This window comes from Schistosoma haematobium, chromosome 4 (genome assembly GCF_000699445.3).
Source record: "Schistosoma haematobium chromosome 4, whole genome shotgun sequence".
NCBI lineage: Eukaryota > Metazoa > Platyhelminthes > Trematoda > Strigeidida > Schistosomatidae > Schistosoma > Schistosoma haematobium.
Window position 1 is genome coordinate 33,254,891 of NC_067199.1, and position 25,842 is coordinate 33,280,732.

Genomic DNA, 25,842 nt, shown 5'->3' on the forward strand with positions numbered 1-25,842 from the left:
TTGTCAATTATCCTCTATCCACTGACGGGGCTATAGTTAATTTTACTGGATGACGATTACAATTGGAGACAACTCTTAATGAGGAAAAGTGAGGGCGTACCTGGCTGTTTGCTCTTTGATGTACAACCTTCCGTGGATTACCTCGAGGAGCATGGTGATGATGTTCTCGTAATATGTTCGTGTTGGGTTGGCTTGGCGTACTTAATACATTGTATGCTATTATTAGATCACCTCTTATTCTCCTACAGCTCAACGACAATAATCTCAGGTGTTGGAGTTTATCCTCGTGAGCTTTGCGTTTTAGCCCAACTATCCACCTGATTGTTCGTCTCTGTACTTGGTCTAAGGGATTTATATCTCCTTTAGAGAGAGGGGGTGCAACAGCACCGTTTGAGTGGTCCATTATCTGGCTCCAGCTGGGTCGTATGATAATGCTATCGATGGGCTCATCACTTTTATGGCTCGGTACCTGACTCCATTGTGATAGAATGAGCGATTATTATTGAAATATACAGGCTCCCGACCTTCGTATATTTCCATCGACTTAAGTTGCGCTAGTGAATAACAGAATAAAATTAGTCAAATATGAAAATGAATTTTAAAAACATATATTTCAAACAAACGTTAATCCATAAAGACGATCAGAGAAACGAAGCGAAAAAGAAAGAGCGAAGCGAAGCGGATCGGAGAGGGCATGTGAACTAACTTCATTTGGTCAGGCGTGAATCGATATTTATGGTCAACTAAAAGTAAGCTACAGACACATGATGATTTGGGTAAGTAATTAACACACATACGACTTTAAGCGAATGAGTGAAAAAGTCCAAATATGGCTCGGGAAGAAATTAGTCCGTCCAGGAGTTATAATAGCCTATTTGGACTTGACATAATACCAGCCACTGCACCATGAACTCCAAGTTAGGGCCCTGAGTGCGTTTTAGGGTTGGTTGGACATTCCATAGCGTCAGTGGACTACAAATTCTTCCAGAGTTTCCACTCTACGCGAGTAAGTGAAAACGTATACTCATAAAAAACGTAAGTTTATGAGTGGAGTCCTCTTTGATGTGTTTAGGACATGCTTCTATAATTCACTGGCTCGTGGACTGGTCTGGTGGAACGGGGGTTGGGACTTCACTTCTACTCGGAGGGAGTGTGTCTTACCGGACTTGTTTCGACATTTCATAGCGTTAAGCAGTCCATTTAGAAAATGCTGCAGGCCACGCATACGGTCCAGGTCACTCCGCTTTAGAGATATCTCTGGTTGCGAAAGATCTATGAGTCTTGGTAGCTTACGATCTAAGGTCTTACGCTAACTGCGACAAAAATGCTTTTTGAGAAAACCTTCCACTAGCATTTTCGAAGAGTACTTTTAGCCAGTTTAGCGACGGAATATCTTATTCAATTTAGAAGTTTCACTCATTACCTCCTAGAGTATAGAAACATAGTGTTTCTCCCGTCACTCCAAAAGGGTAAGAATATATTGGAATATATCTAAAGGTGAGTCATGAAATCAGCTTGGGGACTCAAATTTAAAACATATAGGGAGTAGTATGGGTGTCTCAGAAGTGACCTTATAATGACTTATAGTATCCTAACTGCTCCCGAGGACCGTTTTAAATACTCAGTCAAGTTCAGTCTGTACACAAACCCCAGGAGTAACACTCAGTCTTCTGTCTTCAGTCTTCAGTAATGAGGATAGGTGGTCTATCGACCTATATTAATCCTTTCAGTTTGTAATACTGTAAAGGTCCAATCTCGTTCTGAATATATCAACAAAAGGTACTGATATTACGTGTTCCGGTAGAAAATTCCAGTAATTTACTACTCGGCGCGAGAAACGAGACTCCAGACATAAACGATTTGATTTCGGTTTTTGAACTTTCTTCGAATGTCCTCTCACACGATCAGTCCTAGAGAGAAGTAAAAGATAATACCTGTTAATACCAAGGTCATCGTTCAGTATACGATAAGCCAATATTAGATCACTCGGTATTCTACGGTAGGATAACGGAAATAAGTTAAAGTGTCTCAGTCTGTTTTCATAAGATAGGCCAGATAGACCTTTTACCACCTTACTACCTCGTCGTTGGACTCTTTCCAGCATATCTGCTTCATACTTGAAACAAGGACTCGCTGCTTGAATCCCATATTCTAAATGTGATCGCACGTAAATCGGGTATAATAATTCAAACATTTCATTATCTAAATACTGGGAAGACCTACGAATAGACCATAACACCCTATAGTCTTTCGCAGCAGCAGCCTTACAGTGACTAGTGGTTTTAAGATCACTGCTTAATATGCCTCCTAAATCTTTATAGTTTCTTACTTTGGGTAGCAAGAATACACATATTGTGTAGTGATACGAATCACCATAGTTATTTAATTGCATCACCACACTCTTATTAGGGTTTACCTCTGGTAACCACCTGTCCAACCATGCCACCAATCAGCTAAGATCATCCTGTAATACTATTCTATCCGACACACGGTGTATGGATCGCCAAATTTTTATGTCATCAGCGAAGAGTAGAACGGATGATTTTGCTACAGTTGTTAACTCATTTACATAAAGTAGAAAGAGAAGAGGACCGAGTATTGTATCGGAGAACTCCACTTTTTAAAGGTATCCACAAGGAAAGAGTTTCATTAACCCTTACCCTTTGTCTCCTCTCATGGATAAAGTTACTGATCCAATCTACGACTGTGTAATGGATTTCAAAACGTTCCAGTTTGAATTTAAGAGCAGAGTGGGAGATTTTATCGGAGGCCTTACTTAGATTTATGAAGATCACATCTACAGGAATATTCCGATCTTTTGCCGCAGCCCAATCTTTTATTGCAATGAGATTTTTCAAGCATGACAAGCCTCCCCGAAAACCATGCCCTTCAACATAGTTTATAACAGATATCCGAATGAGTTTTTCAATTGGTTTTACAAACGCACTAGTTAAGCTAACGGGACTATAGTTACTAACTAAATCCCTACTCTCAGCCCTATACACTGGACGTATTATCGCGTCTTTCCAGTCTCTGGGCAGTCTGGACTGCCTCAGGGACATGTCAAATAGTATCGCTAATGGTTCAGCAATTACATCTGATATGGCTTTCATAATCCTAGGATGAATATTATCAGGACTTATCAGGTTTGAGATGCTGAAGTAGTCTTAAGGCAGTACCTTTCACAATAACTACAGGGTCCATCAGTGAGCCGCCACAATCACAATGAATCGTTGGTCGTTCCTCATTACTGATATAAAACACTTCACTGAAATATTCCGATAAAACTTCAACCTTTTTTGGTATCATTTCTTACCAAGATTAACGGACAATCTTATATCGGAAGTGATGGAATTCCATCGTTTTTCTGAATTCACCTTTTTAAATACGAGAATAACCGTTTCGGACTATTTCTAGAATCCCTAACCAATTGTTTTACATATGATCTTCTAGTCTTACTTATTAACGCTTTACAGGCATTCCTAATCTTACAATATCTGGACCTGTATTGTTCTAAGCCAGTAGGGATAGACGTATTCCAGTGCTTCTTCCTTCTTCTAAGAAGTTTCCTGACTGGTTTGGTAATCTATGGTAGACTGTTATTCGGTCTTCGCGGTACCAGGTATGGTATGAACGAGGACGTAACTAAACTAAACTCACCTTTAAATATAGACAATGCTTCTTAAACTGATAAGCTAGTGTCTACAAACCAATCTGTCTTGGCGGAGCATTTGTGAATGACTGATATGTTAGCTTTCCACACATTTGGGTGGGGTATAACCTGACCGTATATCATGTCCCTAGTTCTAAACATGAATGACAAAACAGCGTGATCTCTGTTCACTAACGGTGGAAGAATATTTAGGTCGTCAGTATCCTCAGTCTCATGACTGACTATCAAGTCCAACAGAGTAGAACCTTGGTTAGCACCGAAACGTGTGGGTTTGGATACATGATGCACTAATGCATGCTCCATTATTGTTATCAGGAAACTGCTATCAAAGGATTTTATAGTTTTTTTCTGTGGTCACCTCAGTCCAACTAATATCAGGTGCATTAAAGTTTCTTATTATCAAGCATCTGTTGTTTGCGCTTCATAGTTGGATGTGCTCTAAAATAAAGTCATCAGCTAAGCAGATTGGACTGCGGCAGATGACACCGAGCATAAATGTACCACATCCGATAGCCAATTCACAGCTAATGACTTCACAATTACCGCTATCATGGGATTCCCTAGCAGAGAATTTGATATTTATATTATTGGCTATATACAAAAGGCACCACCTCCTTTTCCACATCAGTGTCTGTCACTCCTTAGGTATTGGTATCCGGATAATTCTGTAGTAATGTCTAAGTCATGGACTAACCAAGTTTCTGTCACTGCTCAATGAGTGGCCTTAATTTGTCCATTAATGCTTCTAGTTCATAGAGCTAATTTCTTAGACTACGAGCGTTAGCATATAAAACTCCTAGGTGGAACGTCCTATCCACACAGGCCTTGGTAGCGTTCGCTTCAAAGACCTGACTATCCGAAAACCCACCAACCTGAAATTCTCCTCACCGTTTTGTCGACGGGTTTCTAGTTTAGCTAGTGCTTTCTTCCTTTTTATTACATCTTCAAGAGACATATCAGATATAACTCGGATGTTGGAATTGTCATGACTACGAGCGCTACTTAACAGGAGATCACATTGCTTCTCGGATCCTAGGATTATCTTAAGGAGTCTGCATGGTCGGGGTTCAACGGTGTCCTCGGTTCTCTTACCTATTCTGACCAGCTTTTCGACCTGAACTCCTTTAGAGTTATATAATAAGATACAACGAATATTTGTTCTCCCAGCTTCTCTAAGTTATGCGCGTGTCTAATTTTGGGGTCAGGGTCGTTTGACTCCAGCAACTTGCTCACAATAATATTCGATGAGATTAGATTCTCATTCTCAGGCTACTAGATACTAAAGGCCGTTAAACGAAAGGTTCTTCTATTCTGTCCAGAACAACTTGAGCCGTTTGAAAAGTTACATTCAGATTCAGATTCAGTTACATTCACATAAAAATCTTTTTTCCATCAAAGGCTATCGTTGTTACGAAAAATTGGTGCTGTAAGCCCTACGTTTAATACAATCCTTACTAAAATTAAGCAGTATGATGCAGTTTCATCCCGAACAAATTTAAAAAAGGTGTACGTCGGTAATGTTAGTTAGTTAATATAGACGACCAGTTTTTACTATCAATTGAGCTAGTATGTTATGAAAACTAATCAATATAACATTACGATAATACATGTGACCATCAGTCCTTGGTTGCATTGTTAGCAATGTATATTTACGTTATTTACAGCTTATGTTTGCTAGAGTTTGATGTTTAAACAAGTCTATGTCGCTGAAGCATGTAAATGCTATTAAAGCTCGTTAACGAACCATCAGATCTAATTAGTTGTACGTGAATGTCAAGTATTTTTAAGTTAATATACACAAGATAGAAAACATTAAAAATATGATTAATCACTGGAGAGTTTGAGCAAGCAATCTACACACTACGAATTGTAACGTAAATTGTAAAAACTCTTTGCGCGATAACAAGTACGACAACTGATTTTAAGTGTTGGCTAAACGATTTAAACAAAACAAATTAGAACAATAAAAAGCGTCATTTTTAGTGACACTTTTGAAAAAGCATCTGAAACGAGGGCGAACAGGTTTGGAGATGCTTTGTGATGTATTATAGAGTTGTGGGAGATACAAAATGTCAGCTGGTCCTACTGTCCTCCTTTCTGATGGGAAATGTAAAGAGCGATGTAATAGGTGATTCCTGCTTGACATTATTCTTTATAAATAACATAAGTGCAAATGTAACCACTATTTTTCTATTGTAGTGAACGAAATGGCGGAAGCTATGATCCTGTGAGGTGGAGTGAATATTTTAACATACGGGATGATATAGAACTCGAAGGGGGTGTAAGGATATGCATTATAATTTTCGTCCTTCTAGACATTTAGAATCTATCGTCGAGGTGTCGAAGGGCCTCTCCTCTTCTTCTTACATGGTGGTGGTTTCTCAGCTTTAACATGGGCGGTCCTAAGTGTATGTATTCTTGCTACTACGTTACTTGCTTAGACTCTTATTACTGATCAAGTTAAGTGTCAATGTTTGGCAGTGGATATGAGGGGCCACGGTGATACAAAGTGCCTCAATGATGATGACCTATCTATCGACACTCTCTCAAAGTACGCTCGTTTCTAGAATTATATTTTATTTAAGGGATATAATAAAAATAATATTTGCTATGTATCCAATGGAGGCTCCGCCAATTATCCTTGTGGGCCACAGGTGAGCAACTCAAAAACGTGTTGATGTTTGAGATTTGCAAATTTCTTTGATTTTTCGGATTAGTTTTTGTCACTGTATATTAGCCTTACCTGTTGTAGCTGTTTGTTAACACATTTTTTATATAACTGAAGATTATAACCATGTGCCCTTAGTCACTTATGAGTTGTGTGCACCATTTTTAGAGGCTAAAGATTTGTTGCCAACGTTATGTATTGTTATCGCTAGTAATCCAGTTTATTTATGGGGTATGGTAGTATATATGTGCTGTGCACCATATTTAGCACATTCTCAAGGTATTCCGGTAAATTTCCTTAGACATAATTTACAATGTTTATGAATACAGTGCTAATCAATCACTACTGATTCTATGTAAACTTTGTTATTTAAGGATGGACCGTATTGTTTTGTTCTCTTCCACCTAATTAATATTTTTAAGCTATCCTTAGATAAAAGACTAATGCATGTCCATTCACATAATACTTAGTAGCTTTTGTTTAGAAGTGCGATTTTCTTTAATTATGGCCATTTGTGCGATGTGTCAGCCATAAAATTCTTTATACTACCTGCTTCCAGTTTTACTGTTTATTTAGCAGGCCATTTAAATCGAAATCAATTAAAAAATTTCCCATAATAACTGGTCTACACCACTTCCAACAATAAAGGCGTTTTAATCGTGGTCTGTATCACGTATGTCTGTTTAGCTATTGAATAATTTTTATGTAAAATTACGGGAAAAGATTTGTGTTGCTTTCGGTTCTTTTCATGCCAAACCCGTCTTCCGTATGGTTTTTTAATATCTCTGAGCTGCTATAATCATGCCATTCTAGAAATCATTCAACCAGTATAAGGTGGAAAATTAGTTGTACTTATAGGGTTTTAACATCTTCAACTAATAAGCTTGATAAAATGTTTGTGGGCTATTAACTTAAAATATTGTGGTTGCCAGTAAGGAATGTGACGGCGTAGATTTTTGGTATTTTGTTTAGCGATGTAGAGGGTACTTTTTTTGTTCAAAACGATAACTTATGGTCCTGGTGTTGGATAGTATTTTAATATTTGGGAATAATTTATTTGTATTTTAGTGCATTCCGTTCACGTCATCTGTGTAACCTCATGTAGTTGGGAGTTTTTCAGGCTTTTTACACTTTGGTTCATCGTCTTAATCCTACTTGCTCCTCGTATTTTATCTTTAGGCTGTATTTTGAGTGGTCACTCCAGTTTCTGTGACGTAAATAACAATATAAAACAATGCAACTGTCCTCGTGTGTTTATAGAACCAAGGAAGTTGCGAACAATATTAGCTAAAGTAGTATGGGTTCATCTTGTATCTAAGTGGAATAGACTGCTGAAACTTAGCTTAACTTTCATTTGATTAATAATGGAGAATTTCTTAATTTATAGATGTTATAGTCTTTTGCAGTCTGAAGGGGAGTATCCCACTCCATCGACATGTCGTGTGTGTTTTTTTACTTAAGTCTGCAACAAAAATTACATGACCAACTGTTTAGGTGTAAGTAGAGACTTCAAGTAGCGTAATACGTTAGTTCAGTATACACTTCAGTATATGGGACTCGTCAGGTTTTCTGGCTTTCAAGTTTGTTGAAGTTTAGAAATATAGTGTATATTGTACATCTCATTAACGTAATGTGAAGGGATGCGATATATTTTTTCATGCCCCAGTGTTTTGTCTTTAGAAACCTGTAGGATCACACTCGGGTTAATCTTTTTCATTCAGTTACTCACATTAAAGTAATTCTACATTTCTTTACGGAAGCAATGCTCAGTAACTTATAATATAGTCTCCGTGACGTGTAGTTGTAACTCAGAATTCCGTCTTCTGAATCGGTTCTTTGTTTACAGTACAACAGATTTGTATGTTACATTGAACTTTATTGCCTAAAAGCACGTTGGTGCTTTGTTGCAAACATTTTCAGCGTTAATCACTTTTAATTTGTTTTTTATGATTTGCTCAGTACATATAGTTGTAAAAATACTGGTAAAGTATTATAAGTCCTTGTAATATATATCACCTCAGCGTGTAAGGGTTAGGATTGCTCCTAGTTTCACCCTATCAGTCTTTAGATATTCACAAATCACTCTTGTTTTTGACTAAATAATTAACTCATTCATCAGGTAGGGGCTAAGGATGCTACAAAGTTACACAAACAGTAGTAAGTGGAGCTGTGTTCGGACCAGAGACTTAGTGGCCAAAATTCGAACGTCTGAATCATTAAGCCACATCTTCTGGTCATCAAACACTGGAAATTTTCTGGTGGATCTGTCTTACATAGATCGTTTCCCAAACAGTTATAAAATGATCTATGTATTCAAACTCCGTTTTTTAATTTTGAGTTTTGTTACCTATTTGACCAAGTTTTATTGTTTACTGCATGGTAGTCGAAGCAGACATCAATATTTCTACAAAAGTAAATAGCTTTTGATGTACATAGCTCACGGTCGGTATATATTTTTCAGATCTTCGGTGGTATTAGTTACTAAGCTGAAAAAATCAGATTGTTTTTTCTTATTTTAGTATGGGTGGAGCTGTAGCAGTACATGTGGCATGCAAGCGAACTATCCCTTCTTTGGCTGGTCTTGTTGTTATTGATGTGGTTGAAGGTAATAGAAAATTTCCATTAATGTACGGTTATTGTACAATTATTTCTTTACTTTTACTTTGAGTCTGATTGACTAAACATTTGCACTGTTTAATCACAAATGTAACACACATTTTCAAACAACAGGGGATTTACTCTTCTCGCCTACAAGGACTGTGTTATATAGGTTTTATAAGTTAGGAGTCAACTCTTAAGAACTCAATGCCATGTTGACATCCATGCCTTGACTCCGAGGCAGGATCAGGATGTCTAATGCTGGGTAAATCCAACTGAACTAATCAGGAAGTTAGTTAAGCTTAAGATAACTATATTTTGCTAATAAACAATAGTTTTTAAAGCTCGTGTCCATTTATAAACCTTTAAAATTACTAAATTATGTGTGCTTTTACTACATGACAGAGATATGTAGCTAACAACAAAGTCTAATTTGTTGTTTAAAAATGACTTGATCTCATCAACAATTCTAGCATATCTAAACTCGATGATATTATTATTCGCCTTAGTGTTATTTACATAATTAGGTTTAACAAGCGAAACAAGTTGTAAAAGGATAATTGGGGAGAGAGGTAGTCGAAATATCGTCTTCAGGTCAAAAACCATAATTATTATGGAGTACTAGCAAGTGTGCGTACATTCAAATTCTGGTGCAAGAGATAGATAAATGGTACTTGTACCACCATTTATTTTGCGCAAGTAGTTCTCTTTAGTTCTCTGTTGCTGTGCTTCAATTATTTGCTGTATTGTTATCAATCTTAAGAATTTCGAAACTGTCGGTTGATCTGATTTCTTTCTGGTTATATACCACGTAACAGTAAACATAGCATTCACTTAAATGTATTTAACATCAGTTTTACAACTAATGCATACGAGTCACATGTATCCTTAGTACATATATTGGTTTTGATCATGAGAATCAATTTCTTAAAATGTTTTTAGGATCTGCTTTGAGCTCATTACGTGGCATGACAGCTTTCTTACGTGGTCGTCCTCAAAGTTTTCTTTCTTTACCTCAAGCAATTGAGTGGAGGTTAGTTGAACATTGTTATAGGAAAGAATACTGTTGGTAAAGTTCTACAAAATTGTGTTCATAATATACTTATATTTATTCATGTTTTTATTTTTATAATTTGTAAAGGTGATACATTTTTGCTTTAAAAAGGATTTTTCTTCATAGCATAAAGTACATCTCCATGTAAGGGCGTACTTTTAAGCTTTAAATATCCGATTGATTGCATACACCATCAGTTGGTATATTCATGTGATCAAGTGACATAAACGTGTACTTCTAATCGTTTTTTTTAAGTTCCTGCTCTTTACTGTTGCAAAATTGCTTTGATAATGAGGTGATTGATTGAGTTCCACATTCACAAGTTTTCAACAAACGTTCAGCTGAAGTAGTAATGTTATTGTGAACTTAGTAATTGGATTTTTGTAGCTCGAAAGCTAGATGTTCACATTGAACTGTTGTTGAAACTTTAGTCCCTAGTTAATTACTTATTCATTATTAAGTAACATATTTCGCAATTATGTCATCTGCACAGTTTTCCACCCCTTAATAGTGACTTTCTGAATGGAGTTCATTATTATTATTATTTTTATTTTAACACATAGATATTGGTACAAGGAGGCACCAAATACATATGCGCCACACAAATCTCATTCGACATGTGTGAGGGCTGTGGTACTACCCGGGTACCCAAACCGAAGCAGGTGGTTTTCTTAGGGGGCCACTCCCCGAGCCTTTGACCTAAAGGTCTAACCCACATGGCAGTGGAGCATCGTGAGGAGATGCAGTCCCATGGAAGCCGGTGACCAACAATTGGTTCATACGCCATTTACTCCCGCAGGATACTGGAGCCCATGTGCACCATTGGTTTGGAATCCGGTTAAAGCGCCGGACATTCGCTTTTCGTCCTCTCATTTTCTTAAACAACACCCCCGCCACGAGAAGGCAGTGAGTAGGACTTCCCTGGCAGAGGCTATATACGCGTGGCCATGTGAGAGCATTTGGAGAGGGAGAGCGGACTCTCCCCACTCTCGGCCGTACCAGGGCATTTGGGGGCCAGTGTTAAATATAATCTTTTCTTTGTTTACTAGTTTTTGTTGATATGTTTTAAGTTACTTCAGCCTTTTATTTGTGGTGATTTCTGATATACTGTTCGGTAGCTATTATTATTGGTGAGAGTATAAACAATTTTCGCTCAGATATATTATTTTAATTCAGTATGATAATCACTTTATATGGGGATTTGCGTACATCAGATTAAGGGTCTAGAACTTTTAACATTTTTGTTGCAAATGTTGTTGTAAATTATTTACTCCTTTGCCTTAGTTACTAAATTGTAACGATAATATAAATTCATTTGAAACACTTATTGAACGTATATTATTTTGCTAAGGGATACATCACTATTATTGCTTATGTTTAGCATTTGTTGTTTTTAGAACAATTGAGTCAACCTTATATCAAAATTTCAATAAAGCACATAATCTACTTTCACACTATATCAATTATATGCGGTGTTAAATTGTATAAAATCAAATTCTATATTGACGTTATTACATTTTGTTCATAACCTTTGTTTTCATGAATTTCAAGGGAGTTATTTTAAATGAGTTAGTAATATTCTTGATTTTAATCATATTGCATATACATGTTGACTCCTGTTCAGTATTTGAACATTTATTCTTACTGCTTGCCATCGCCACTACAGGAAAAGTTATATCTGTTTGTTGCGAATAAAAGTCGGTAAAAGTATAGTAAAAAAATAAGCTAATAAGGATCGAGAATTCCGCGAGCAGTGGAAATACATTTCTAGTGATAGCCAAAAATAGGTTTTTGTCACCACAGGGTAAAAATGATGGCGTTGAGTGAATTAAAAATTCAGTTCTTTCTCTGTAAATCGCATGCAACACACAAATCGACACTGTCTCTAAATTCTAACCTTAAACATCCAATACAGAAATAAGTCTTGAACTGGTGACACTACATTTCATGGACAAACTAGTCAGACAGTACCTTCTCTTATATTTTTGCATGAAATTCATTCACCCATATAACTACAGAACACTTTCGTGTTATGCCTGATGTCAGTTTGTGTTGAAAAACCTAACCCTAAATACTTAATCCTAACCAGGGACGATGTGTAGACTCTTAACAATCTGTTTGGATCTCTATAAGTGTTCGAGAATAAGTATAATCTACATTCGTATGAACGAGCTTTTATGTATTAGTTTTCTTTCGATTTACAGAAAGAGTAACGTACCTGTGGTAGATGTTAATAAATTCAAAAATTATATCAAATTTGTTTGCGCTTAGTTATATTATTGTTTTCTTCTCCACAAACTATCCATTTACAAAACAATTTTCTGAATGGTTGAGAACTGACTGGAAACTCATCACAGTTATTTTAAATTTGTCTATGTTATTTTCTCTTTTTCAAAGATCTATTTTCTGGAATAATTATAATTTTCTTTTAAATTTCGTTCATAAGTTTTAATTAACCTTCGGAGACCTTCTTTGCTACAGACTAACCTTTAACACAGTTTTCGTAAAATTTATTTTTGTCTACAATATAAATGACTGATTGAAATGTGATATAGCAGTGCTCTTCTACCGGTTGTTACACTAATATAAGAAAGCAAAATTTAACTAACTCCAGGAATAAAATATTTCAAAGAAAGGTATAAGCTGAACAAATATTATTGGCTAGAATTTTTTTACGTACAGTTAAATTGGAATCGAAAGTGTTTTTATTCATACCATATGGAGAGATTTCCGTCTGACATACTTGTATTATTCGGTCACTTGCCAATGCTATAAGACTTGCTGGTCTGCATATGATTCGTTGTTATGTCTCAACTTGATCACTATGCTCTCCAAAATAAATCAAATCGAGGCGGATGATATCAACTAACTATGTGCTTCTCCAATTATCACCGAAAGTGTTTATTCAGTGTTTATACAGTCTTATCACTGTACAGTTTTAAAATATGATAATTGAAGTTACGTGTTCATTAATACGGTATTTCAACCAATTGTTTTTTTTTCGGTGCCATATCTTCAAATGCTTGCTGAGTTTTGTCTAATCTCATCTTGTTAAGTTAGTTGTCGTGGTAAAGTAAACCTCCAGGTGATTATGTCATCGATTGGATAATCTCCACCAGTATAAAGCTGCTGACATTAATTATTTAATTATTTTTCATTTATTTTCAAGCGTTCGCAGTTCGCAAATACGTAATGTAAATTCAGCTCGTGTGTCTTTCCCTGGTCAGTTAAAGCGTATCACAAGTGGTCAGACTGCAACAAGCGAACTAGATTCAGGGATCGCAGTTCTTTCTAAAACTGTTCCGTCTATTCCTTCTGTAACTTCAACGCTGGATGGTAGAGTCTCTTCTGTAAGTCGATTATCAAGTCAGCCATTGGTTGAAGATTCAGAAATAGATAACTCTAGAAGTTCAGAAATCAATTCTGAAAATAATTTAGAAGTTGATCAAAATTCAACAAGTGTGAGTTATATTTATTTCTTATTTTTATGTACGTCACCATTTCATTTATCGATTTATATAACTAGAAATGTTTTCGTTCCTAATAGATATTGGTAAAGTATACGTTCAATCGTCTTTTGTATTTTCAGTGAGAATAAATTTGGTGCTATTGTGGTTGTGGGCGTGTTGAGTTGACTTCGGTTGTCGTTTTTTGCTCATTGTGTATAGCTCTCTTATTGGTAATTAATTTTTTTGTTTTCATCTTAAATGCTTCCGTTCTTTTACTCATCAACTGGTTCATTTTAGTTAGTAAAAAACGTTGTCCAGCAATTTATGTGTATTTCCCCCTTTTGATAATTCACATCCATCCCTGGCTAAAGTTGTACAAAATTGTATTCTGTTTTGTTGCTTATTTTGTTAATTACAAACTTATTTTGTGTCAGTCAGTCATCGACGTCGTGTGCGACTTGACATGAATATGTATCAGTTCATGCCGTTACATTCCACGTTTACACAGTGAGTGGATGATGAAATAAATAAAATAAGGGTGGGAAAATAATTAGGAATGCAATAAAAAGTATAACGTATAAAAAGAATCGAATGTGTTCGAAGAATGAAAAGTACGAAATCTTACATTGAATTTCGTACCCCGAAGAAGATAAGTGATCAGTATAACTGTATTAATATTGACAGAATTCTCGACACTTACCTTGATTCTGGGGTTTTCACGGGAATATCGACGTCATTAATCACTCTCGCTTTTGTTTGTTACTCGCACATTGAGGTGAGGATTATCGAAATCATGTTTGAAGTTACGTCTTCGGTCAAAATAAACACTTACTTCCTGATTTAATATTTCGTAGGGCTAGAATAAGAAATTTCGAATTAGACCTCTGTTTCCGAATACTGTTTTACTATAGAAAGGGGGGTTCTATTGAGGTTTGTGACTGGTATGAAGATATTATAAAGGGAACTGTTTCTGTCACCAGTCATTTTTATGACTTACGATTGTTGTATTTTCTACTGCCCAATATTTTTTGGACACGTTACTTCACTCGACCAGTAGCGAATCAGAACATAGGTTCGTAGCGAACGAAGGTATACCTCAGAAATTCGGATCTCAAAAAATAATGTAGTACGAACATTAGCATTTATGTAGAATTAACACTGGAATTTATTGTTTTCTCAATGCACTCGCTAGAGCTGATTGATTGAAAATGTGCCGATCAACGTGCCCCTACCTGATATCGACGCAAGCATTCACTAATCAAAGGAACTATCCTCCTAACAGGGTTGTGTCAACATGAACAAATGATGTCAGCATTTTGATAGAGATTTCAATGGTTAAAATTAAGTTGATACATAAGATGGAGTTTTCCTTATAATTATCAGGAGCATCTGGCCCTTGTTGTACAGATTATATGCAAGATAAGAAGAAATAGTACATCTTGAGAAAATTTTGGCTTCTATTCGTTGTCAATGGAAAATTTGTGTTGGAATAGTTCATTCGTTGTTGGATATAACGAGTTCGATAATTGGTTAAAACTTATTTCATTGCTACTCACATCTTTCTAACAGCTGCAATTGATTGTCTCGTCAATAGATACTATAGGGAACAAATAATCCGTGGTTTTCCTGTTTAGAAGCCTTCAGTGGCTTGAGATTAGGCTTAGTAACGATTGAATAGCTTTATGAAGGATGGGTCTAGGTTACCTTTATGTTTATAGTTATAGGAAAAGCACCATTTCAAAACTGATGAGAAATAATCTTATATATACCATCGATCAGTCAGTCAGTAACAACGTAGAACTTCGTACGTACGTACATCAGTTCGAGTTGCCACACCACATTAGCACAGAGATGCAGTTGTCGATTCAAATCCCGTAGTGGTAGAGGTAATAAGAGTATAAGCAGTAATCGGGAAGATTAGGGTTTGGAGATGTTATTTAAAGAGTATAATCCAGTGAAATAAATTTGGAAAGAGGAAAAAAGGGACATGAAGAATTCAGAAGATTAGAATTTGGGAGAACACAGAGAGTGGATGCACCTGCGCCATTGCAAACGATTTTGAGCGATGTCATTCAGGGTCTCTAACCATCGGTTGCTATCATCTCGCGGATCCCAACCAGGTAGTCTACACCTACCAACATGACTCAGTTCACTTGTCAGTGACTTCATGGACTTGTGCCATGTTTTGGTTTGGCCGCCCCTATTATAGTTCAACTCCGTCACAATGCAAAGCTAAAATAATCAATGGAGGATTCTGCCGTAATACTTTTATTCAGTTAATTAGCGGGTTTTTTGTACATAACATATCGTGATTTATGTGATTCATGGAGTACTTAATATCCATCAATTCAGACAAACAAGTCAATGAATCAACAAGTTAATATCAAAATATTGTACTGGCAAATTTACCTTAAATAGTCTGAATCATTAAAATTCTATTGTGAATATATTGGACTAAATAAGTTATTTATCTTACTTATTGTCTTTAAGATATCAGGAAACAGGGATATTCACGAAAACTACCTACATTAGGTACATTTTTACCTACATCAATCGGTGAGACTAAGGTGCATATCAATTTTAAGTATTTTAGTACAATTTAATCTTTGTTGTGCAATAGGACTATGATTTAATACGTTAAATTATATTATAGACGTATAATAAAAGTCTTACATGGGTTATTAGTTTATTGGAAATGTCTCCGAGACACTACCTATAATGTCATGGAATTGATCGAAATTTTGTCACAATTATGGTTCTTTATTTTAGAGACTTCTTTGTAAGCTAGAAGGTATGATGCCATTCCGTTCGTAAAAATGGTATGGTTTTTAAATTTCATTATTACTCTTAGTTGGTAAAGACGACTCTATGCGATTGATTTTATTAAACGTTTCTCAGATCTTTGCGTATTGTTCATTAAGTTATGTGTCACATTCTGTTTAGATCGTGTTTTGCTTAAACATACTTTTATAGCTTCCTAGCTGTCATAATGATGCTGACAGTTTACAATACAATACAGAAAATGTATCGGTGGATTCATCTAAATTTTCCAGTCAGTCTATTGGAGAATCTATTCATTCAATAAGTGGTAGTACACTTCCTTCTTTTACTGACTCTTCTACTATTTCAAAACATTCTGGTTTGGTAACATGTCAGTCGGATCGTCCACAGTATACTTGGCGAATAGATTTAATTAAAACACAACCATTTTGGCAAGGATGGTTTTCTGGTTTGTCTAAACTATTTTTATCAATACCTGAACCAAAATTACTTCTGTTAGCTGATGCTGATCGATTGGATAAAGATTTAACCATTGGACAAATGCAAGGTTTGTATTAAATTTTTTGTCTTATTATTGTCGTTATTTTAGCAAAATACACCAGTGATTGTCTATGATTATTATGATTTAAATACAGTACAGACAGTATCACAGCCCACACACAAATCAAGTGACTTGTGTGGCGCATATTTATTCGGTGTCCCTTTGTACCAATATTTATGTGTTCAATTAAAAAAATAAAAAAAATAAAATACAAACAAGATATATAGATTCTTATTCTAGCTTCAAGTCATATTTAGTGCTTAAGGTTTGGGGATTAGCTGGGGCAGGTAATAAAATTAATATACTTAATAACATTAACGTTAATATCACTTTGTATCATTTCATCTTACTCGATTCGTTCATTTATTCTGTTCATGTTGATTAAATATTAGGTGCATGTTGATGAGTTAACGCATGAACCATATTGTTTAAGGAATGTTAAGATTTATGTTTTGTGTCATGAATTTCTTTTGACTGTATCTTGTATATTTCTAAAGCTAAGGATCATGAATAATATTTTTTTCTAAAAATCAACCGCACTAATTAATATTCCAGTTTTAATATTTTTTTAGTGATAAAGAAGTTTATGTTCTTCTGAGTTAAGACATTTTAGTTGAAAGAAACCAGAATGAGAGATTTCTGTGTCGTCTAAAAAACGATGCTCAAACGAAAAGAGCTATTCTCTGAAGTTTATGGATAAGTTTATAACTGAAATACTAAAATAAGCATAAATCATCTCTTTTTTTATGAATAATGATATGGTGAACAGTGCAAATCGAAGAATAAGCACCACACTAATAACCAGCATCCTGTATGATAAATTAATCCCACTGTATAAAACGTATATCTGAAATCAAATGTTTACATATTTTTATTAAAGTCATATCTGTTAGTTTATATGTATATGCTGCAGTATATCTTTTTCGGAAGGATATAAAGACAAAATGCTACTTGATTTCTTGAACATATACCTAATTTTTATTAGTGGTTGAGTTATAAATAATGAATTGATAAGTACATTGATATTTACTTCATAATGTTACTGATATGTATTATTGTCATCAATATTGATATTCAGGTTGTACGAGCCGTGTAGGTAGGTACTGACTATTACCTGATTGGTACTCAGGTGATTATCCTAGCCTATATTTGAAGATAACTGTTTCACCATATAAACCTAGCATTGTTTATTCTAGTATTTCATTCATTGTATCATTTATCAGTGTGTATTTAGTACTTTTCTTATCTGCATTAAGGTTTTTAGTTATTTTTTCTACATTTGACATATTCGATTGTGCCTAGAAAGGATTTTGAAGTCATTGAATACAAAAAAATTAGACAATTTGTGTACTCTTGATTGGTTTGTATGAAGACAGTATATTATAGGAACGAGCTAAAAATAAATCCAGTCAGTTCTCAACCATTCAGAAAATTGTTTTGTAAATGGATAGTTTGTGGAGAAGAAAACAATAATATAACTAAGCGCAAACAAATTTGATATAATTTTTGAATTTATTAACATCTACCACAGGTACGTTACTCTTTCTGTAAATCGAAAGAAAACTAATACATAAAAGCTCGTTCATACGAATGTAGATTATACTTATTCTCGAACACTTATAGAGATCCAAACAGATTGTTAAGAGTCTACACATCGTCCCTGGTTAGGATTAAGTATTTAGGGTTAGGTTTTTCAACACAAACTGACATCAGGCATAACACGAAAGTGTTCTGTAGTTATATGGGTGAATGAATTTCATGCAAAAATATAAGAGAAGGTACTGTCTGACTAGTTTGTCCATGAAATGTAGTGTCACCAGTTCAAGACTTATTTCTGTATTGGATGTTTAAGGTTAGAATTTAGAGACAGTGTCGATTTGTGTGTTGCATGCAATTTACAGAGAAAGAACTGAATTTTTAATTCACTCAACGCCATCATTTTTACCCTGTGGTGACAAAAACCTATTTTTGGCTATCACTTTAAATATTTTGAGGAGTCTAGAAATGTATTTCTAATACTCGTTATACATGATATTTGATCTGTACTCTAAGTCAAATTCTCAATTCTGTTTGGTTCATCTCTTAAGTATACTTTATACAATTTATATTCATACAATGTGGTTTTTTTAGGTAAATTTCAGGTTCAACTGTTCCCTCGTGCTGGTCATGCCGTTCAAGAGGATACTCCAGATAGAGTAAGTTATGGTTTCTTTCTGTCTTCCTCATTAGGTGCTTGTTGATGTATTGGAAAGTATATAACAGTTGTTGTGTAGCTTTTCCATTGTTTTCCTATTTTTGTGTTGACATAATGATGTATGTTGTCTAGTGACCGGTGACATTTGTGTTGTGACATTAGGTGTCTGTATATCTAGTAGTCAATACATCTGATTTTCTATTTCATGGTCACAAATTCTACCTACACTGCGGTTGCACGGTTTTAGCCAACCATAAAGTATTATTGACTGTAACACAACTCTAGGTACATTGATCCGTATTATGTAGATTTTTTGTAAAAAATTAATTTTTAAAATCGAAAGTGAAGTGAACTGTTTATCTGGATTATCACACCTCACCCCAAACAAGTCGATTTATTAGCTTACCTCAGTTTTCAACTACAAATCCACTATCGTTCACTTTTTGTCTCGTATAGCCAAATATATTGTCATTTTGACAGATGCTTTCCAAATCTATGAATGTTATATCAGTGTCACTCTTGTATTCTATTCTAATTTCTTATCATTTAGTTAATGATTATATTTATGCACTTATATGTGTATCGTTTTGTTTATTTGTGTTGTTTTTTGTATCCCTTTCCTTAGATAAAAGTATGTATCTGAAAATGTTTAAATATAGGAGTAAGGTTGTTTTTTTCGAAAAAAATATTGTACGTACACTTAAAACAACAAAAAGTATGCAACTGAACATCCTAGTGAGCATTGTTCATGTCAGATGTTGAAATGCCTTTATAGAAAAAGTAACTAGATTCGTTTTTCGTCTTGGTTTGACACTGAAATGAAATACGCAACCATAGTCCAATCATTCGTATTTGTGTTGAACATCTTATCCTTGGAGCAAATAAGTCGGAATACTATAGTCATAGTTCTTAGAATTCTATATTTAAGTTAGATGGTTTTATCACTGAGTAGTGGCCAACATTGTGTTTGTATAGTCCTTTAGCACTGATCGAATTCCATTGATCAAGTTAAAATATGACCAACAATCTAAGGGACTCCATATGATATGTACTATGATTTGATGTTTGTTAGTTGGAGGTGGTGAACAAGAAATTCTGGAGATAGGTTTCGTGCTAGCTGGCATTAGTTAACAAAATGTTCCTATAATAATAAAGGAACTGGCTCTCCCTGTTGTACTAAAACGTTACTAATAAGCTGTCTGGGTCGTGACTGATATATTTACTTTGTTTTATCACTGACTCGTGGTCAATGGTGTTAATGTCTAACTTCAACCAATCCACGATCTTGCGCAGTCCAGTGCTTCCAGGTTTTCAATGGTGATCTAACATTGATCGGCTCATGATCTCAATGGAGCCAATTGTTTATTTTTTGTCTCGTCTGAGTCGTTATGTTTCACTTTTTAATAAAATACAGTCGGAGATATATTCCAATAATTTAGACTTAACCATTGCATTGTTCTATCGAATTTTTCATATATATATATACCATATTGAAATGCTTTAGTTTCGTATATCTTTGTATTTCGTTGACAGTATAATTAGTTGTTTTATATCTTGTCTAATCGATTAAAACAATTAGTTCAGCATAATGATTTTTGTTTTATTTAGGTTGCGGAATGCCTGGCTAGATTTCTAGTACGCAACCGATTCACTGAAGCTCGTTCAGATTTGTGAACAATTAGTGTAGGTATTTTAGTAATGATAATAATAATACTGTTATTCAAATTGTAAATTTATCTGTCCGTTTTTTTATCTTCTATAATAATTATCAAATGATCAAATGATACTATGTTAACAGATTTCTTAGAGATTTTTTAAAAATATAGTTCTACATTGACTGAGCACTTAGTAGTAGTAGTGTAATTCCTTGATATTGATCTGGTTTTTCGGCTAAGATACGTGAGTATGGTTTGTTGAAGAGTGACATTTAACAAGAAACCTAGCTTCAGAACATTTTACCGATCCACTAACTAACTAGAATTTTTCAGCAGCTAAGAATCGGTATTCATGTTAAAAATTCATTTATTCTTTATCTTTCTCTGAAACTTATTTTTATTCTGTTTCCTTGAAAAAATATTTTTATATCCAATTTTCTGCTATTTTTGGTTTTATCATTTTGTCTACTTTGTTTTCTAACATTTTATCTTCCTCCTGCTGTAATATGGCAACGTGAACTGATACACGTTTGTGCTGCTTTTTATATTGCTTGATTGATCTTTCATTGTACGTTTTATTCTGAATACGTTGTTTTCCTGCTGTATGTAAATAGTTTAACTTGTTCCTAGAAATTATTATTAATAAGGTTGGAACTATTTTGTTGATATACGTCAATTTTGTTGACCAAATAGTTCAAACCATATAAGTTATGATGAGAACGCTTTCATTATTTGGTGAGCGAGTCTTTCCGACCGTTAATATGAAGAAAAACATGTGTTCATAAATAAACTCAATAATGCGATGTGATAGTGTTGGTTGCTCACGAGAACGAATTTTTAACGTAAGTCCCCGATTGGATTAAAATCAAATATAAAACCACTAGCAAAAAGAATAGGTTTATTTTTAGGTGGTAAAATGACATACAAAACATTAACACGAAATCAACATGATAAAATGACCTGGGGAAAAATTAGTTTTTAACTCCCTCAATTTCTAATCAATTAAGACCTCTTCTTTGTACTCGTCGTATCAAGAAATAATTCAAATTGTCTCTGAATTAATTTCGATTTTTTTAATCTATTTAAGAAATATGTGTATGATTATATACATAAATATTAGAGATGTCGACCTCTTTCTTCTCTTAGCTACGTCATATCCTTTTTGTTTTCTAGTATATATTTTTCATTTTCCCTACATTCTTTTTTATTATTAATGTTCATCAGTTGATATTGCATAATGTATGGACGATAAGTATTGAATCATATTCTTCATTCTTTTTTAAATGGAAAAGAATATAGCTTAAAGATTTGACGGTAAAATCGTAATATACTAATTGGTTTAAGCAATCAGAATAAGGATAACGGCTCATATATTTTGAGGGAAATGTACAGTGCAGCGATGAATAACTTATATCTTATTATTAACTAAGTGAAATTTGACAGTATTTGATTCTTAAAATGCCTGAAATCTATAAAAATATCTATTATGCAACTAGAAATGGTGGTGCTCGAACTAAATTACATAACATACCCTGTACTAAGGCAGATTGTATGGTAAAGTACTTGATTTCGTTCATTGCGTAACCAAGAGTGTTGAATAAAGCTAGATAATATTCTCCTTTTTTTTTTACTCTTACTCCGAATCCCAACCCAAAGTTTCTTAAGTTTGTAAATAGAAAGATGGCAAAGCTTTTTATTATAGCTAATGTCAGTTCGTGTTGAAAACCCCGACCCTTATTTTTAAGCCTGACTCGAAACTTCAGTTTGACTTTTAGTACCTAACCCTAACCCTTTTGCGTCATAACTGGTGTCAGTTGGTGACGAAAACTCCATAAGGTGACAACACTAGCACAACTCCCAATATGCATGTAGATTTGCAAGCATGACTTTTTCTTTACTACATGGGATAATTTGACATATGAGGGTTAATTATTCCATCAAAGCAGTTATTCTGTGGTGCACGAAGACTTGGTGGGGATAACTGATTTCTCGTTTAATGCAAAATTACACAGTTTTAGTAAAATATGAAAAATATGCATTATTTTCACATCTTCCTACAGTTATCTTTTACATGCTCCATGATTCTTTCAATTCTGTTCTCATGACAATTATTCTGTTTCCCTTTCTGTTCTCTTCAATTCACTTTTCTGCTACCAGGCATTCCACATCCGGTTGCCGCTATATACTACATATATGTCAGCGTAATTAGTATACACCCTAATCCCACTGTTATTTCATTGCTTTGTATCGTTACTTCTTTTATAACTAGGCAGCGTTCTCTGAGTGGCTGACAAGTCACCCAATATCGTCAATGTTATACTTTTACCGATTTGACAATAAGAACATATCTGTTTTTTGTTTTTACTGTATCCTGTTTTGTATTCATACATGATTATGTTTGGCTTATTTGACTTCTCTCCTCTTATTAGTTACGTAGCTTGTTTTTGTTTGATGCTGTTTATGTGATGACGGTTTGTCTGTTTATCCGTCTCATTCTTCCTATTTTTATTCGTTTAAAGTAAGGGGTATTTCTATATGTAGATGGGTTTATTTTTTCATGTTTATTATTATCACTATTAAACTTAGTTATCATTTTTCTACGTATTCTAGTGACTGTCGACCACATATCAAAATCGTTTTGAATATTGTTCGATGTTATTCACATAATTCGGAAGTTTCCTTGTTTCCAACGCTAGTATGTTTATTAACTCTCTCTCTCTCTCTATATATATATATATATATATATATATATATATATATATATATATATATATATATATATATATATATGCGTAGACATGGTTGTTTCTTGTTGACAAGATTTTTTTATTACTAGGTCTAAGTATGATAGGAAAATCATATTTAACTTGTTTGTAGTAGTACTAGTAATATGAATGCTGAAATCTAAAACACTGAATTATAGGTTTGCCATGACAAAAGATAGTGTTATGTTTTCATGTTATTCAATTGGGATATTGTGAGTATATATCTACGAAGACTTGTAATCATACTGTTGTGAACGAAGGAGTCTAGTGGGGAAAACCAATTTATTGTTTAATGCAAATTACAGTGTCTTTGTAAAATATGAAAACCATGTATTAAATACATTATTTGCACATCTTGCATCACTTGTATCCTACAAATTTCATCATCCCTAATTCCTGTTTTCATTACGATTTTTCTCTATTTACATTCCTGTTGACTTCAATTCGATCTTTTCATTCTTCTGCTATCAGGAATTCCACTTCTGATTGGTGTTGCATACTACTGATATCTTTTAACATAAGTGGCATGCACTACAATACCACTAATTAATATTGCAGGTTTTTATAAGCCTACACTAGAACTTGTATAGAAAACAAGGCATTCATCAATAATAATGCGAAGGACCTTAATTCTAGTACTAAGTATTAGATTATAACTGACATTCTTGGCAATATTTTTACTTACTTTTATATAAATTCAATTTGCTTAGTAGTTTCAGTTCCTTTTTAATCATTTCCTTTGTTCATTGTTTATAACCTTACTCTGGACTAGATTCACTTTTTTAAATTGTGAATCAGTATTAGTACTTGCATTCGCTAACTTTCCTGTTCAGCACGAACAGTCCAGTAGTATCATTAGTCTATATACAAAAAATTTAAGCTCAACGACGACTGCATGGAATTATACTTTTTGATTGACTTCTTTGATAGTCATTTGGAAAAGCGGCAAACAAAAGTTAACTTTATGCTAGATAGTATATATCGTTAATGTGTATTGACCTCCAAAGACCAACAGGAATCATATAATGTAGAGTAGGATTCAGTTGAATCAGGTTTTTCGGTTTGTATTGTCTAATGTAAAGAGGTTTCTCATTGATGAATATATGCTTTCACTAGATAAGGAAGTTTTAATGTTATTTTTTGTATTCAAACTGTCTTTTAGTATAGATGCATATTTGGTATACTAATGCTACAAAAATAATCGTTTAAATATATATGTCGAATGTATTTTGCGCTAAATTTAGGGGAAAAACTAAATCCAATAAAATAGTTCACTATGAAAATAACATTACTGATGACAAAAAAATTTCTGTATGCCGATAAACGATAAATTACTTGAGAATTCCAAGGAAGTGTAATCGATGCATCTACCATTTCTTTATATTATATGTTGCCGCTTTCGTGTAATTCTAACATCTTCCGCTTCATCCTATTCAATACTGGACTGAATAAAGCTGAGCTTTGGTATATTTTAGTGTTTGAACTACTGTTTTTTTTATTCAGTTTGTTCTGTGCTATGTTGCATTAGTTACTTTTAGCATAAATTCGTATTCATCAACTTCGTAGCTGGTAAACTTTCATCGATTTTTTGTCACTGAATTTATTAGATCTCCTATCTGTTAGTATGTAAATTACTTCTCTAAACCAAAATGTCTTGACCCCACTTCAGGGACTGTATATATGCACTTAAAAAAGAGAATTTTCAATGACAATTAATAATAAATTTCATGGTTTTTCTTTATTGTTCGTTGTCAGGTGAATATAACTGAGTTAAAAGTTAAAAAAAATAGTTCCATAAATGTATATAAATGTTACGTTGAGGAGATCGTGTCATGTATGGCGCTGTGCTATGTTGTAACAAATGTGGTAGTGTGAACCTGCCGACGTTTTTTTTATTCGACGTACTACATTTTCCTCGTTTGCTTATCATACATACATGTGAAAGTAACATGTATGTGTGTTGTCTGATTAAATTAACATAGGTTGTTCATGTCTTTATTATATATATATATATATATATATATATATTGACTTGCTGTTTGCATGTGTCCGAAATTAGTTTACAAGCTGATTGCCCATGCTAATTATTTAAATATGATTTCTAAGCGTTAAATTAGTGTTTGTTATTAACAATCGAGTGTCTTTTTACCGCCGTCTGTCAATGTTCTAGTATTTTGTATAACCATTTACACCAAAACGCTATTTAGAAAAACTCAATAGTTGTGATTTCCATTTCGATCATTATTTTTTTAAAACCGTCTCTCGTTTTCTCTTATGTATTTGTGTGTTTGTTTGTCTGGTTATGTACATAGGAATGCTGTGGTAGCCTTATAGTACAAACCTATTTACTACTGATTAATTTTTTTCACTCAGTAGTCAGTTATATCTTTTTTTATTAGAAGAATTTTACAGAAAGTTTCCGTCTATTGTAGTATTGTTCATAATTATATATATGGTGGCAGCA

General features: G+C 34.1%; 1 protein-coding gene across 2 annotated transcripts in view; it reads left to right on the forward strand.

Moving 5' to 3' along the window:
- The window catches only part of PPME1_1 (Protein phosphatase methylesterase 1), a gene marked incomplete at its 5' end in the record, with an annotated part of 29,614 nt that overhangs the window by 91 nt on the left and 3,681 nt on the right, over window positions 1-25,842 (forward strand). Inside the window, 12 exons of one of the 2 annotated variants that reach the window (XM_012937762.3) lie at window positions 5,072-5,192; window positions 5,725-5,801; window positions 5,873-5,954; window positions 5,989-6,081; window positions 6,115-6,224; window positions 6,259-6,327; window positions 8,861-8,946; window positions 9,882-9,972; window positions 13,163-13,454; window positions 16,416-16,770; window positions 18,895-18,959; window positions 20,567-20,641. In XM_012937762.3, the coding sequence (XP_012793216.2) occupies window positions 5,072-5,192; window positions 5,725-5,801; window positions 5,873-5,954; window positions 5,989-6,081; window positions 6,115-6,224; window positions 6,259-6,327; window positions 8,861-8,946; window positions 9,882-9,972; window positions 13,163-13,454; window positions 16,416-16,770; window positions 18,895-18,959; window positions 20,567-20,632 (1,507 nt within the window). In that variant the 3' untranslated portion in view covers window positions 20,633-20,641. Of the gene's footprint in view, window positions 1-5,071; window positions 5,193-5,644; window positions 5,802-5,872; window positions 5,955-5,988; window positions 6,082-6,114; window positions 6,225-6,258; window positions 6,328-8,860; window positions 8,947-9,881; window positions 9,973-13,162; window positions 13,455-13,582; window positions 13,673-16,415; window positions 16,771-18,894; window positions 18,960-20,566; window positions 20,642-25,842 lie in introns of those variants that run through there. The other variant, XM_051216236.1, reaches the window with a different exon arrangement.